The 17,861-nt window shown below is 37.1% G+C and overlaps 1 protein-coding gene across 1 annotated transcript in view; it reads left to right on the top strand.

Annotated features, from left to right (window-relative positions):
- Positions 1-751: 751 nt before the first annotated feature.
- LOC140151236 (sodium-dependent multivitamin transporter-like) overlaps positions 752-17,861 on the top strand; it is a 34,920-nt gene continuing 17,810 nt past the window's right edge. Inside the window, 11 exon segments of the mRNA XM_072173504.1 lie at positions 752-919; positions 4,624-4,919; positions 6,610-6,709; positions 7,797-7,916; positions 9,584-9,701; positions 10,114-10,181; positions 11,660-11,811; positions 12,141-12,281; positions 12,938-13,023; positions 15,363-15,413; positions 16,941-17,002. Of these exon segments, the coding sequence (XP_072029605.1) occupies positions 4,768-4,919; positions 6,610-6,709; positions 7,797-7,916; positions 9,584-9,701; positions 10,114-10,181; positions 11,660-11,811; positions 12,141-12,281; positions 12,938-13,023; positions 15,363-15,413; positions 16,941-17,002 (1,050 nt within the window). The 5' untranslated portion in view covers positions 752-919; positions 4,624-4,767.

The raw sequence follows: 17,861 nt of genomic DNA, 5'->3' as shown, positions 1-17,861 counted from the left end.
CGATCATTATATTTAGAAAGATATAGCAAACTTTCCATTATAGAGATTGGACCCAAGACCAAGTAGGCCTACACCCAAATTAGGTGACAATTCGGAATTAAGCCATGGCTGGAAAAAACAAAGGAAATAAGTGTAACTCATTTTGCAATACAGTGGCCCAAGAGGGAAAATGGTCAACTAGGTTATTACTTTTCAAAGAAATTGCGCGCTCCGCCCCTCCTCTCCCTCTCACCCTCTCTTTTTCCTCTCTCTCCCTCCTTTTTCCCTTGCACTAGGGGCGGGGCCCAAGGCAATTTTTGCCAGGGTGCAATTTCCCCCCTGCCCCCAGCAGCTACGCTACTGCTTGTGACCCACCATATCCAGTATTAGAGTGCATATAGTTCATTGTATATTCTAAATATGGTAGACCATTTTTCTTATGGATACCTTGGATCAGAACAGGATTGGTGGATTTTCCATGGTCAGAGAGATAACAAATTAAAAATGGTCTACTACGGTAGACTAACTTTTGTGTTGAGTTGGGCGGTCGTGTATATGCAGTCCGTTGATCATTAATGAGGTAGATTGATTCAATGTGTTTATGAACAAGGAGGGGGATTTTTATTTTTATACACAATGGTTTTGTCATATTTGGCAAGCCATATAGTTTTGGGCAAAATAAGCCCTTAGCGTTCACAAACCATAACAGAGACTGTTGCACAGGGAATGACCTTTTCACGTCGTGTTGGCAATGTTTACAAAGTTTAGCAGTAGGCCTGTATTATCAAAGCCATGATGATACGATGCGTGAAGAATGATCGAAGTAATTAATTAGTGTCACTGATAGATGCATAGCCTGACTCTTAAATCGGCTTGAAGAGGAACGAGTCACAGAATCGAGGGTTTGATTTATGGTAAGAAGAAGCTCCTGGTCATGCTGGTAAGCTTAAATTTTAAGCTTTATAATAATTATTATCATGATCATGATCAGCTCTTAGTTATAGGCGTGATCAGCTCTTACAGTCGTGGATTGATACAGAACGGCGTACACACAGCCAGGCGCAGCACCTACGCGAAGTGCGTATTGCGTGAATGACGCATGCTTTTGTGAATTTACGTGTGTATAAGTTGGAACTTTATTGACTCGCGCAGTAACAAAAACCGAATAATTCCTGCCTATTTTTTAAAAGGCCTCTAACACTCAATTTTGAGTTTCCCGTCACATAATTTCTGAAAACAAGTGAGGTAACTTTTTCATTATTCATTATTCATTATTTGTCTGCCTTTCATTATATGACCAACACACATGTAAATTCGCGTAAAATGTGTTTTTATTTGCTGCTCACTCACTTGAAGATGGATGTTTAGCCCAAATGAGATTCAAAAGTATATAAGAGTCTGCAAGGTTAATTGACAGCAAAATGTATGTTTTGATTTTGATTTTTCCACAAGAAATAAAGGGATATTCATAATTTTTTTTGCAAATATAATGTACCAGTTTCCATTGGTATTTTTTGGAAAATCACAATAATGAATTCAAGTGAGGGTCAGAAAATGAAGTGAGGGCGGGTGGCGGGAAACTCAAAATCGACTTTCCTTGGCCTTAAGAGCTGATCATAGTATATAGGTATGAAAGGTGAATTCAAATTTGCCATCAAACCGCTTCATTTTATATATCAAATTAAAGCGCTTGAGTAAAGAAAGCCACAACTGAAGGTCAAGTAAAGGGGTTGCAATTTGCAGGGTCGATCTGCATTAAGCAATTTTATTTGTGTAGCAAAAATGATCACCAAATTTGGGAGCGAATGCTTATGAATGGTATCGAAATTGCTACACATTGTGTAGCAAATTTTGTAGCAAATGATGAAAATTGTGTAGCATTTTGCTACTGCTACGCACTTATTGCGGACACTGACAATTTGTGACCCTACTTCTCATACCCGACTTTTCATACCCACCTGACCCGACTTTTTTCCGTTACAATAAATCTGTTTAAATATTTCAGTGAATACTAAATAAAGTGTAAACAAATTCTACCGAATTGACAAGGCTAAATCAGTGTAATTAGTGAAAAATCATGTTTTAGAAAATATATATAAACCTTGTTCGCCATAATCTCCAAACCAGTCTGTCACATTAAGGTGGTATTTAAGGCATTTAGGAAGTGCATCCCATCAAACACAAAAATGTTTTTAAAACGTTTTTTATAGGTTGTATTTTGGGTTTTGAATTAGGTAAAAATGTTTCGATAACATTAAAACGTTTTGTATGAAAACACACTACAATAATAGTTTTTAAATGTTTTCAAAGTGTTATTGTAAAATAAAAAATTTTTTTGCTAAATATTTTATCAACACTGAATAACATTACCGTATTCATCTGAGTATAGTCCCACGTTCGAGTATAATCCCCCACCCATTTTTAGAAAAATTCCAGAAATTGTAAAAAAAAAATAAAAAAATAGAATTTGAATGCATTTTGAAATCATTAAAACCCATTCAGTGATCCCACCGCAAGTGTAAAAAAAAAAATTAAATTGTTTATAAATTTTTTTAAAGTGAAGGATAAGTCATTCAAATTGTCATTTGGTATTTATGAAATGACAAATTTGGCAAAAAACGAAGAAAACAGCAGTACTGACGAAGTTGAAGCCCCATTCAAATACATGTAGCTAATTTAGATACTGTCAGTATCTAAATTACAGATTTGGGTAAAATGTCTTATTTTGTCTTTTAAAAATCCACGGCTTTCAGCTGAACCACTGGCAGGCTATGTTAGCACATCTACAATGTATGACAATATCAAAGGTACCAAAATCTGAATTTTGATGATTTTTACGATCGTCCGGATGAGCAAATCACTGACTTGGCCTTTAATAGAGTTTGACATGAATACAAATTATCAATTTTCATATTAAAATTATTTTTAGGTCAACCATGAATGATCCTAGCATTTAGGTCTAGGTCCAGGGAAACTCCAAAACCGAATAAATGAATAACTTAAAACTTGAAATTCGCGTATAATCCCACCCCCCAATTTTGAAAAATTTTCACCTAAAAAACGGGGTGGGACTATACTCGGACGATTATGGTATGTTTATAGAATATTTGCAGAAGCTTATCAAAAAATGTTTTTGAATGTTATGAAAACGTTTTATACCCTTTATTTAACCCGACATTTAAACATTTTCTGGCAACCTTTTCTAACCTTTACGAATGATGTTAAAAACGTTTTGTGTTTGCTGGGTCCATTGATCAGTGTAGGCTACTTTACCCTACTCAATTTGTATAAAACATGTTCAGAGCATTTACTAATTTCTAGAATATGCCTCAAATACCACCTTTATAGATAAATGCATGGTGATAAACTTTTTTATTGTCATTGCATTGAATTAGGTGCGTTTTGGGTCACTCATATTTTGACTTTAGGAAAAAGATATTAAGCTGAAAATTGTAGGATCTGGCCTTAATTAAAAACAGTGTAGTTCATCTACTTTTATCTCCCAAAACCCATTTTTGTTTTGTCATATTTCACCGTGTTCGATTCCAGACCCCCTTGTACTCTTAAATAGGTATCAGAGAATGTTCAAACTTCATATTTATGCCAAATAGGCCAATATCTCTCCCCTGAAACAATAACAGATCATTGACACCTTTTTATCAAATAGTGTCTTGGACCCAAAGTTTGCTCCGCAGAATAAAATCCTGAAAGTTTGATTACCTTCACAAATGCTTTTTTGTGAGTATCCGGCATAGGCCTGAACTGTTTGAGTGCATCAGATATAATAAAACAATAGGTAATTAGTTGGTGCATTGATACTTCAGTTTGAACATTTTGGAAAAAGGTTAAAGCTAAATTGTAACAGTCCCATGAAAAAATAGATTAATTAGTATTTCTTTTCTATAAAATGTTAGCTATTACCGTAACCACTCGGGTATAAGCCCACCCCCCAGATGGCAGATTTCACTTAAAAATGGGGGGGCTAGTGCTTGAATTTAAAAATAAGAACAATCATCCCCCAATTGTATATGCCCAATGTACCAGTATTTTCTATCATCTATGTCAATTTCTTAAAATTGTAAGTGTGGAATGTTAATCATCAACTGATATTTTTTTATATTTGTTCTTAAATATGAGAGCAGAATGTTTTGAAAAATAGGGGGTGGGCTTATAGCCAAAGGTGGGCTTATACCCGGGTGGTTACGGTACTATCAGATATGTCTGCTTTTAATTTTGAATCAAAGAATTGAAGTAAAGCAAAGAAAAATATGAAAATACTACCAACGCCGATGTCGCCAATGTGTGCCATGCCGTCAGTTGTTCTATGGTACTGTCCTTTGATGTGTGTATTCACACAAAATACCCCAAGACCAGAACCTTTCACAGACAAAAAGATTGACGATTTGAAATAAATGTTGTAATATTGTTGTTAAAAATAAACATGTTGTTGCAACTTTTGTTGTTATTTCTTGTAATAAAATTATGATTGTATCACACCAAGAAATCAAAATATTTATATCCTAAAAATTTCAGTTGACCAACTCCACAATGTGCCCTTATTCTTTGATAAAGATACTGGTACCGTATTTAAGAAACTTTTGTTGTTATGTTTTTCCATTTTTTTGACTTCAAATTACTTTTCAGTATTAGGTTTGAATAATTACTGGTACTCTGAGACTACACCATTCTTGCCAGGACCAGATGTTGCGACAATTAATAATCACAAACTTTATAGCACAGCTGCACAGGCTATAAGTACCGGTATACTATAGCCAGTGTACAGCAAACATGGCTGCCACAAATGAGACTCAGATTGATGACGATGAGACTGTGCCTTTTGCATGGCTGGATTACACAATATTTAGTCTGATGCTGCTGATTTCTATAGTTACTGGTTTATATCATGCTTTAGTTGGAAAAGGACAGAAGACTACATCAAAGTAAGTGTATTTGATATTAAATGCAATATGAGTGATTCACTAAATCAGAAAATCTAAAAAATCATCAACAAAACAGATTTTTTATATACACATGTGGGTCTGCTAAATACGGCTAGTGACAAGACTGGAAGTCTAAGGTTAATATTTAATAATAATAATAATAACAAAACATGGTGAATCACATGGTGGGGCCAGGGGATCAGGGCTCCCCATAGACTGGCCCCAGTCTCGGTTCAGTTCCATCTCTGGATAATGTAACAATAAATATAAATTTACATAATGCCCTATTCCTGTATCCCCCCCCCCTTAGTTTTTTCAATGCCAAAAACCCATTCCTCTTCATCCACAAATCGACGCCACTGATTACACACACAGTCAGTGCAGCAATATAGAAACATACTCGTATTATTAGTCATGTTAGTGAACGCGAAAGTACATTGAGCGCTGAATCCTCGACTGCATGGTCCAATCTGTTTCAGATCTCACTTCCAAATATTCGTTCAACGAAGCCCGGTGATTCTGATGTCAATTACGAAAGCCCCACCCCAGTTTCAATTCAAATATGGTAGCACGAAGCTATGCCGCGGGATGTGACGCAAGATCGGATGGGACACTTGTCAACAACTGAGAGGTAATGAGCTGAACTGGCACGCGTCTGATAGACCCATGGTACGCGCAATAATAAAAGGCAACCACTCGACTCGGACTTAGGCCTATTGTCCATATTGCGTATATTATCGCGTGCGGTTTGCAAATGTTTGCACATTATTTAGCTAGAGAATCCTTTTCAAATATCCCCGCGCTGCCAAGCTGCGTTGATTGGTCAGATACAATATCGTTGTTTTAGTTGCTTACACAAACGTTAATGTGGTGAAAACATGGACGTGGTATATAGAAAGATTGCGTGACTCCAAATCCGTAAAAGTGAACTCCCAGCATTTTGTGGGAGCTGGAAGTGAAATTGCTTACAGACTGGGAGGGTCCATGTATTGGGTTGATTTTTAATGCTATGTAATCTACATTACCAGTCGTTCTCCATGGACCCGAGGGAGGGTCTAGGCTCCCCAGTTTGACCGATCAGTCGGGGAAATGGTCATTCGGGGGAACTGGAGTGGTCACTGTTTGAGCTGGAAATTTTTAAGGTTATTATTAAGGTGAAACAATGAAATGGATTAGAATAAACTTAACCACTTTACCCCTTAAAAATGAGCATATTTAAGGTTAAAAAACCTACAATCCAGGAGGTTTGGGGTGGGTGGGGGTGGCACCCGTTTGAAGTTTGGTTAATTTTTTTTTTGCTCTCTACTTGGGTCAACCTTTTTTGGGCACAGTCTTTCAGGGAACAAGATTGTGTGCCCCACCAGTCAAAAAATCTTGCACACGCCACAGTACATCAGCAGAAAAGGTGTAGTCTGAAAAATTTTGTTCAATCTGATAAATTTCTACACCTGCACTACAGAGTAGGGTTAGTCCAATTTGTTATTTTTTGCAAGTCTTAGTTCATACTGTATAGTACATGCAGAATTGAGAGCTTCTGTAGTTTCTACTGTGTACCTATTCGTACCATCTTACATCATGTACAAATAAATAAATGTCCGGGATAAATGTGTTACAGAAATAACAAAGAAATTGGTGCTTTATTTTTTAATTGTAAAATATACATTTGGTTTTCTTTTTATTGATGCTGTAGGTTCTTGATGGCTGAGCGGAGTATGTCAAGTCTACCGATCACAGTCTCTGTTCTGGCATCCTATCTATCAGCCATAAGTCTTCTTGCTCTTCCAGCTGAGGTAGGTAGTGACCCCAGAGGTGCACAGCTGTCCTGCTACTTTGTGGCTACTGTAGTGTACCAGTGCAGTATCAATAAAGCACTGGTAACTAATCTTTATGTGTGATTCTGATGTGTGTACTCTATACCCACACAGGTATATACTCAAGAGTACCAGTGAAGTAAACTCAACCCAGAAAGTATCGAAACGATTATAGATGGTCAGATATATCGGGAACTGAAATATATAGCAAAACCTTATTTAATGTATATAAAGTGCAGCTTTCTCCTGCGCATTTTGATACCTCTTTTGTTGTTTTATGATATCATTTGGTCGAGTTTATATGGGCGCTTGAGTGCCTTCAAGTCGGATTTTGAAAGTTGCACTTAGCTCCTATTCAAGCCAAATGCGTTTGTCGTGTACACGTACACACACACACAAAATCAAGACAAAGGACACCGATGTGCTCTGTTTACTTAAAACCATGAACTTTACTTTTTTTTACTCCTTCGACTTCCAACTTCAATACTTGCTACCCTTTACTTATCTCTGACTTATCTCATGAACTCTTTCTGTTAATACTTGGTGTGCCCACCATCAAAAGCAATGGTCATTTTATATTGGTCACAGTACAACGCATTTGGTTTGAATAGAGCAACTTTCAAAATCTGACTTGAAGCCACTCAAGCGCCCATAACTCAACCAAACGATATCGTAGAGCAACAAAAGAGGTATCAAAATGCACAGGAGAAAGCTGCGCTTTATATACATTAAATAGGTTTTTGCTATTATATATTTCAGTTCCCGATATAATCTAGCTAGGGCAGCAGTGTGTACCTCTGGGGGCAGTAGAAATAGGAATCTGGTAGTGTAGTAATGATGACCCTATTCTTAAAACACAAAAAACTAATATCCGACAAATTATTACTTCTTTAAATAGAGAAAGAACAGTCCAACCTCACCTTAAAAAAAGAATTCCACGCTGTACCTTATGTCTCTGTGAGTTTAATACTGTCTCTCTGTAGAGCGTTCGTCACCTTTACATGCAAGGGTATTATGTTGTGATTCTTTGTATTATAAACCTTTTTCCTACATTTCTGTTTTTCAGATATTCTTACATGGGATCCAATATTGGTTCTTTGTGTTTGGTGCTTTTATTACATTTCCCATAGCGGCATTGGTTTATATGCCTGTATATTATGATCTAGGATTAATCAGTGCCTATGAGGTAAGAAGGATTCAAGTCACAATATTGGTTCCTTGTGTTTGGTGCTTTTATTACATTTCCCATAGCAGCATGGGTTTATATGCCCAGGTATATTATGATCTAGGATTAATCAGTGCCTATGAGGTAAGTCCAGGAAGGTAAGAAGGATTTCAGTCATTGGTTTAAATAAACCAGGATGTTCCCTACCAGTGGGTTGTGAACTCCATTGAGATATGACAGAAATTTGATACAGGTTGCAAATATTTTGACTTGCAGTAAGTTATGTGGTTGGAGATGATTGCAGAGCGTTAATGATGACGCTTGTTATGTCCATTAGCGCCAACCTGGCTTGAAATGTGGGGGGGGGGGGACAATCAGTCTGAATTGTCAAAAAGTGGCTGAAAAGAACAAAAAATGGGTCATTTGCCAAAAGGTGGGGGCACCCCCCCCGATTGATGCCCATGGTTATGTCAAATGTTTGCTACGTTGAAGGTTCACTCTGTCGAAAATAAGGTTTGCTATGTTAAATATAACCCCAACCCATACCTAAACCTAACACTAACCCCATATTCAACATACAGCAAAGCCTTGTTTTAGTTTAGTTTAATTTAGTTTAGTTTAATATCTTTATTGCACAAAATATCAAAATGCGGTGTGTGGTGCAAAAGGGCAACCCCGAACAGGCACGCAGGCCCACTGGATGGGGGCCCTTATACACACACCAAAATAAAAGAACTAAAATTACACAGTACATAATTATAAGCATATTTAAAAAACACTATAAAATACATTAAAAATACAATATAACACTAAAATTGAGTTGCCAAATATAGGGTAAAGACATCGCATAATTCAATAAACATTAGTGAAATTGCACAAGGTACTGAGGTAGGTAAACTGATAAGTTCACAACTTGCAAATGTTCCCCGCACAAATCCAAGAACACCTCGCACAAAGATCCCTACACACCCCAATGACGCTCCACACCACGTAGCACCATATCAAATTGACTGATCAACACTGCACTCCTCGTCTGATTCCTGCTGGAACTTGGCGTTGGTGGCGTCAATTTGAGAAAGTACCACAGTGCAGCACGAAACGCCACCGAGGCATGCCTAAGACCTCCATACCGAAGCATTTCCGGACATGTACAGAAGAAACATTTGCAAATTGTGAATTATGAACAATCCCGATGAAATTATTTATGGATACTGACAAGTGAATTTGAGATGTAGTAATTTAGGAGCTCGGATTTGAAATATTTGAAAATGTGAACGTTCCTAACGTCAGCAGGCAGGGAGGTTGTTCCAGGAGTTGTACACACGGTTAAAAAATGTCTGCTTGACAGAACAAAACCTGTGAGGGTGCAGGCAGACACTGTGTAGTATTTAGAGTGTAAAAGTATAATGTAAACTTAAAAATAACGTTGGTTAAATACTTTATTTAAACATGCTTTACCTATTTCGTTTGTGTATGGACCTTTTCCAGATGTCATTTAATATTCAAACTTGCAGCATATTTAGGATAAGTAAAAAACGAATTCCTTGGTGCAGAGAGAAATTGTTTTGCTATTCAAAAAAAGATCCGCAGAGTATCTGATGTAAATTATCTTTAAATATAAGTGGATCACGTTTTGTTCTTGTGGACATCATCATAATTTCATATTTTGTGTTTTTTACAATTTTCAGTACCTCCAGATGCGTTTCAACATGACAGTGAGGATATGTGGTGCTCTTATATTCATCATACAAACAACTTTCTATATGGCTGTAGTTTTATATGCACCAGCTTTAGCCTTAGAAGCAGGTAAGCATATAGGTGGAGATATAACCCCTGGGTCACGGTGTTTGTTAACATTTAATAACCAAAATAGGGAGATCTAGAGTTGATCCCAATATGTCAGATAGTTCAGTATTCACTATCATTATGCAGAACATGCTCTTATAGCACTTACCAAGGGGTATTTACTGTATTTCCTTTTTCCAGCTGGACCAGTCAGCCAGGAGCTGGTATTTCCTAGTGTTAGGCTCTTTAAATTCTAAAATTACATGCCCGAATGGCTGCTAGTAATTCAGCCTGCTAAATGACACATGTACACCAGTATGTTGAGTTGCTCTGAAGATGGCACTGGCTAAAGTTCCGAAAGCTCAGCCTTCTGAAAAGGACTTCTCTAAAGATTAAATCTTACTCAGTATGTCGAGTTGTTTTTATTTTACAGTTACCGATTTCCCCTTGTTGGCAATGATAACATTAACAGGAGTAGTATGCACAATATATACTGCCTTGGTAAGTTACGTTCTCGGAATATTTATACACTGCATATACATTACCTTTGAAATAAAGCTGCATAGCTAATCTTTGGATGCGGACAAAATCAGCGCTCTGTCAGCCTGTTACAATTCTTGCATTGGCTTCCTGTGAATCCAGCACTGTTTACAAGATCATTTAATACAATCAACTGCCTTAAAAGGGCATTTCGTGATCCACAGCCTCATCTCCCCACTTTTCTCAAAAAAAGTTGAGATTTTTATACCACTGGAAACCTCTGGCTACATAATGTTGATGTACAAAATATTTCTTGCAGATCAATTCGTTTTGCAAAGATATCGTGAAATTTGAATTTCGTTCTGGCATACCAGAACGAAATTACAACGTAATTTCGTTCTGGTATACCAGAACGAAATTACAACGTATTGTCTATGGAGCAGTGTAATACACATAATCATGCATAACTCATAAGCATAAAATCGGAATCAACTAAAATTTTGGGAATATGCTTTTTTCGTGGATATGTACTGAAAAATGTCATAAAAAGAGGATGCTAGGATCACGAAATACTCCTTTAATGACCAAGCACCCTCACACCTGATTGATTTTCAGTTAAATCCAGATGAGGTTTCTGGTCTCTTCCTCTGATTGCACCCAGCTCACCATTCCATGATCTATAAGAGAGCCAGGGACTCTTCATTTGCTGATGAAGTTGCACCACAGCTTTGGAATGGGATCCCAATAGCTATCAGGGAATCAAAATTTGTGTCTGTATTCAAAACCATGCCCTTACTAATTGGGGTGTGATGCTGTGGATCTCACTGTTGGTAACCTCTCCCTGCAAAGGCTTTTTCAAATGGTTATGTTTATCCGGGGAGGGGTGGGGGGAGTACTCAATTTATATAGGGTAGGGTGTGAGATTATGAAATCAAAAACCCTTGGGCTTCAGAACTGAACAGCATACCAACTACGGGTCTTTGGAACTGATTAACAGCTTCTCAACAGGGCACCTCAAGAACTCCTTAGGGAAGTCAAAGAGGGGGTCTTAAGGACTGACAAACTCATTAATGTCATTAAAACTTGGAGTCTCAGAACTGAAAATGTCAAAAATGGGGGTCTTCAGATATAACTAATTAGCATTAGGTGTAATTATGCAACAATTTTGGGCGAAATCGTGAACAAGTAGCTCATTAATATTCACTCTTGAAACTTTATTCTCACTGTTTCATTGGATGAATCTGTTAATTGTGGGTTGTTGTGGGCGGATATGAACTGGTGTTTGAAATTTGCAGGGGAGCTTTTAATCGATCTCCTGGGGTGCTCTAGGAGAGCATTTTTAAAAGCTCCCCTGGAATAATTGAGGAGAGCAATTAATGACCAATGTCTATGACCGACAAACATCCTGTACATGTACATGTACTGGCAATCTGGAATTCAATAAAGGAAAACTCCCCTGCCTGCTTTCTGATAATTATTATGTTAATTTTTTAATACAGGGTGGCATCAAAGCAGTAATCTGGACAGACGTTTTCCAGTTTGCTGTTATACTGGGCTCTATACTCACAATACTTATCATAGGCACTAGGGATGCTGGGGGAGCTAGTTATGTATTGAATTATAACTTAGAGAGGGGTAATCTGGACCTCAAGTAAGTATTACACAATACGAATCTTATTCAGACCTCTTTCATACGGATCTCTCTGTTACCTGACTCTTTATAGAAAAATGTTTTTAGTGCTTTGACACATTAATTTCATGCTCAGAAGTCTACGTTTTGATTGGCTAATGTAATCAAGAAATCTTACCACTCCATTCACTGAACAATCTGCATAGCATCACATGACCAAACATGGTTCTTTTTAGCCATTAATAATCAGAAAGTGCAAAGATACCTTGTTCATAACAGTTACTGTAATTTTACACACTTCACACGACATAATGGTCACTTCACATGATTTATTTGATTTGTTTTTTCAGCTGGAATCCAGACCCCACTGAGCGCCTGTCAGTTTGGTCTTGTATCATTGGTGGCGGTATTAGTGCATTGCCCGTATTTGTTTCTAGTCAAATAAGTGTACAAAGATTCCTGACTGCTAAAAGTTTGAAAGATTCACAAAAGTAAGTTAACTGTGTATGTATAATTCAACAAAGATGAATGCAGGTGTGTAGCCAGCTTTCTTGGTCAGGGGGCAAAATCAAAACTAAAAAACTTCCCAGTCGTATCATTTTGACCCTGTACTATTGGGTACTTGGTGGGATATATATATGTGACATGATCAAGGGAAATGAGTCACATGTCGACCATGGTCAAAAATGAGGTTGGCATAATGTTTCTAAAGAGGACATTTAGTGCTTTCAGAAACTGAAAATCCCATGCTAAGTTGCGCCAATTTATCAATTGCTGAAAACAATATAAAACAAAAGAATTTTAACACTTTCTTTGCCAATATCTCAAAATCAATATTGGCGACATCCGACTCATTCCCCATTGATCGTGTCACATATACTGTTTTTTTTACTGAGAGACTGTACATGTAAAGTCTTGTCACTTCGGAAAAAGGGCTTCATTGGGATTTGGCATTTTACACTATTTTGGCCCATAATTGGGTGAATTTTGGTGGGAAACAGGCTCCCTGCCCCTCTTCTTTTCCTTTCATTTTTTTCTGTGTTCCTCTTACTTGATGCAGCATATTGAATGTAGTGTTTATTGTGTGATCGAATAAGCATTCAAATCATCATAGTAGAATTAAATAAAATTGGTGTTTTCTTTTCAGAGCTATGTTTTATTGTCTTCCATGGAAGTTTCTGATGGTATCATTAATAGCTTCACATGGACTCATTTTATTTGCATTCTATAACAGTAAGTAACTTTGAATTATTATGCAAAATAATTAAAAATGTAATGGAGCAAAGAGCCATCTTTATTTTCATCTTTGTATTTCGAAAACTTGATGTAAGGTGTAGAAATATGAAGTAGCATTATTAGCATTTAGATTACTTTTTATGAACCAATTTACAGAGATCAGATACCCAGTTTCAATGTTTGTCCACAAGGAAATGAGAGCACACGATATGTAATTAGAGAATAAACGATAGGAATTTTTGTTTTTACTATCCTCTACCATGTGATAGACGATAGACGACGTTTATTGTCATTCTTAGTCAGTTAAATATTATTTTAATAACTATAAAGCAAAAGCTAAGTTACCATCATAAAAACTCCCCTTATTATAAAATGAACTAAACTTGTTTACAACTTCACGTATTCTGTTGCGCGTACTGCTAGTGCGTGCGTGTATTCCACACTAGTATACTCATACAATGCGATACATACGCACACCTCTACAAGCGTGTTACGTGTTATAAACACTCATGATGACGTGGGGTCATCTACAGCCTGATAGACAGTACCCAAAATCATGCGATTGTTCAATCAGATTATGTTTCTACGAACTAGACCACTCCCACTGACTCATAATGTAGACTTGATAACTTCCATTTACTTTGCTTTAACATTATTGGCACTGAAATAGTATGGAATTCCTACAGAGTTATTGAGTGCTTTAGTGGTTAAGTGGAAGAAACATTATTTTTCCTACTCGCCTTTGCTTCACAGTTGTGTATTCTCTATAAAGTTTAAATAACAGAATTAATTAACATACAGATTGGTAGGCATCATTTATCTGGCCATGATGGGACCACACATTGTGGCTAAAACTGGACACCCAAAAAATCTCAATATGGGATAATACGAGGGGGTATCAAAAAGTTTTAGAAATCGCCCAGAAGTGAAGGAGCTATATCAATGAAATTTTGTCAGTGCAATCATTGGTCCTTATGTACACTATGGTGCAAAAATGGTTTCATAAGTATGTTTACTTTTTTTTACAGGAGCTAGATGTCACTACCTGCTTATGTAACCGCATAACCAGCAAAATGGAGAAAAATGAGGCATGCAGCATGATTAAGTTCCATTCTAAGGGTTACAGTGCCCAGAAAATTTGTGATGAAATAAAAATTCCTTTTCCAAAAAGCGACAATGACATATCACAATCACCACCGAAGATAACTTTCATTTCATCATCAATTTTCTAGGCACTGCAACCCTTCAAAAGCAGGATCTTAATAATGCTGCTTGCCTCAATTTTCTCAATCTTGCAGTTTATGCGCAGTAACTGGGGCAGCAGGTTATTGGCATCTAGTGCAACCTGTAAAAAAAGTAAACATACCTATGAGACCATTTTTGGACCATAATGTACATAAGGACCAGTGATTGCACTGACAAAATTTCATTGATATAGCTCTTTCACTTCTGGGCGATTTCTAAAACTTTTTGATACCCCCTCGTAACATTGAAAATATGGTATTTTAGTGCTGTATGCAACATTGATATGCCCTTCTAAATGATTCAGAACATGCCATTAACTCTAACACTCCCAGGTACTACAAAGTTATACTACTTGATATATGCACTGTTCGTGCATGCATCCCACATGATGTGATGACACAATCACCCCAAGTGATATATAGGCATGCTTTCGCTGGCCAGGCCAGCGCCAGACCCGTTGCAAAGTGCCGTTGACCTAATGCTTGGCATGCGAGGGGTCTCAGGTTCGAATCCCACCCAAAGCAAACCACTTATTTCTTTGTTTTTTCTCTTTATTCTTTCCTTCTTTCCCTTCCTGTCGCCAAAACCCCCTGGGCGTTAGGGTTAAGGTGAGAAAGCATTAAACTTACATTTCCATATGAAGGTCGCACGGCCGGATAACAAACACAAAAAACATGACCTGTAAAAATTGAACCAAGCAAAGGGCTAAAAATCCTAGTTTTGTTGTTCCACTGAAAAATCTGGTTCACGATACGTCCAGCTGCATGAGTACACTTTAATTTTAGTTTCCCATCACGTTTTCAACCCAGGTTTTCAATTTTCTACAGTCTACATACCGTGATATCAAAAGCAAGGGTCCGGGTCGGACCCTCGAAAATTGGTGAGGACCCTTGAGATTTCAAACCTTGGATTTTTTTTCTTATTTCAAGGCCTGATTGTAATAAGGGTTTAAGGATTAGGGTTGGGATTACAATTGGGGAGTTACCTTAATTCAAATTTCAAAATCAGCAGCTGGTATGGAGTTTGCATGTACTGCATATTAGAAAGAACAAACATAATGATGTGAGTGATTTGGTTTCTTTTTTTTGCAGATTTTATGACACCACTAGGTCCAGCTATAGGTATAAATCAAACAGTATCAAGTAAGTTATGTATTCACAACTAAGGGTGCGTTCTCACTATGCCTGTTTGATACCAGGACGTGGACTCGATCCTACATCGAGTCCACTTCCAAGCATAGTGAGAACGCGAAATAAGTGGTCTCGATCCTACATCCAGGATGTAGCATCGAGACCACCTCATTGAGGTAGTCTCGTACCTAGGACGTGGTATCAAACAGCATAGTGAGAACACGTTTACAAGTGGACTCGATCCACTTATACCGAAATGCTCTATGCACGACCTTGATGGCCCGTCGTTGTACTATAGGCCTATACAATATACAGTCTACATTATATAATTTTCCATTATAAAAGTTAAACGTATGCATTTTAAACTTTAAAAATTCATAGCTGGTATTATAGAACAAATTTCTACAGGCTTTTATATTTCATGTAGTAATTTACAACATTTATTTTTATGTGGAAAAAGCTCGGGAAAGTGGCTATACACGGAAATTAGCTTTGAGATGCTTGCCGTAGTTTGGTGAGGAGCATGCTTCTCGTGCAGTGTGAAAACAACGGCATCGCGGCAAGATACAGATTTTATCCAGTTTCAGAATTAAACAAAACGACATTGAACTTTACAGGATAGTACAAAAGGATATTATTCAGATGTAATATATTCGTTTTTGAGGTGTACATTTTGCTAGACTGAGTCAAAATTACACTATTTTTGATGGTGAATTAGAGGTTGTGTTGCGTGTAAATCGGCGTGCTTGACCAAAATCAGAAATAACAACCCGATGTATTTCTCTTTTACACGTACATAGGCCTAATATAAAATCTTTAGAGCGTTTTATTTCAGATCTTTCCAAATTATACATATCACAAAATAACATATCCATAGATTGCAGAAATATATCAGGGGGCCTGGAAATAAAAAATGATCTTTCAAAATTGATAGTCTAGTAAAGTTTGATTTGTGCTGTGAGTTCGGCTCAAAACATGCATTGCAACAGAATTCGTGACGTCATGCATCAATTGATATTATAACATCCGGGTAAGTGGAGTCGATCCTACATCAGCATTTTGGTGGTAGTGAGAACGCGAAATCAATGTGGACTGAGTCCACTTGTATGTGGACTCGGACCTAGGTACGAGACCCCATGTCTGTAGTGAGAACACGACCTTAGTAAAATATTGAGATAGCTTTTAGATATGTTTCAGAATTGCTATATTGAGCTCAGATGAAGCAAAACGTACAGCTGTGTGCGTATCATGCATCCTGCGAAAATCCCAACAAGAATTAAGAGTCCGGACCCACATTTGCTGGTGGGACCTCTACAGGAGCTAGGGTACTTCCATTATGCACCTAAAATTCCAATTTGCCATGGGTGCCCATATGCGCCATTAGGCGAATTTTTACGGTATATTATGGTTGCAGAATGGAATCACATGGGTAAAGGGACACTTTGTGGTGCAACCACAAAAAAGTATTGCCCCACTGTCAAACTTGCGGTGAACCAAAGTATATGATTTGAGCTAATATTTGCTTCTTTGCTTCCTTAGATATCACAGAACCAAGTGGACCAATGCCTCACTACACTCCACATTATGAGAAAAGTGATCAGGTAAATGAAACATTTGTTATCCAGGTTGTTATCTCTTTCATGCTGGGGGCTGGGATGCCAAGCTAACCCAGCAAACACAAAACATTTTTGACATCATTCGCGAAAGGTTAGAAAAGGTTGCCAGAAAATGTTTAAATGTCAGGTTATATAAAGGGTATATAAAGGGTTTAAAACGTTTTCATAACATTCAAAAACATTTTATGATAACTTACTGCAAATATTCTAACAGAATGTTATTTAAATTATTTTTGTAGTGTGTTTTCATACAAAACGTTTTAAAACGTTTTCATGACCTATGTATAACCCGACATTTAATATTGTTAAAACATTTTTACCAAAATACAAAAAATAACTTGTATAAAACATTTCGTATTTGCTGGGAATTTAATGTTTCCATAAAGAAATGAATTACATCTGGTATATAGTATATTACCCATATTTACTCTTTCAAACGCCCCAGAGGCGATGCATTTTTCAAAAAGAGGGTCGTTTATTAGAAGTGAATTTTCAATGAAAAACTCACAAAATACGATTTCTGGAACTCGCAAAATACTACTTCTGGTTTGAAATACAACATGGCAGACCAATACAGGGACGACATATCAGGGTCAGAATTTTGGCAAGAATCCAAGAATGGATTCTCGTAAAGATTCTTGTAAACAGAGAAAAAAGTGAAATACATTCACTGTATATAGACACACCTTTAAAGATGATCTTCCAGTTTATACAGAAACAGTGATAATACTTAAACACAATTAATATTAATAAATATAATTGTTTGCATTTTAAAATGTAATATCTGACAATAGGCCATGGAACAGCAGTCATGCATTTAATTGTATGCATACTATGAACAATT

Source organism: Amphiura filiformis, chromosome 4 (assembly GCF_039555335.1).
Source record: "Amphiura filiformis chromosome 4, Afil_fr2py, whole genome shotgun sequence".
In the NCBI taxonomy this organism is placed as follows: Eukaryota; Metazoa; Echinodermata; class Ophiuroidea; order Amphilepidida; family Amphiuridae; genus Amphiura; species Amphiura filiformis.
Note: the sequence above shows the minus strand (reverse complement) of the source record. Positions and strands in the feature narration are given on the sequence as shown.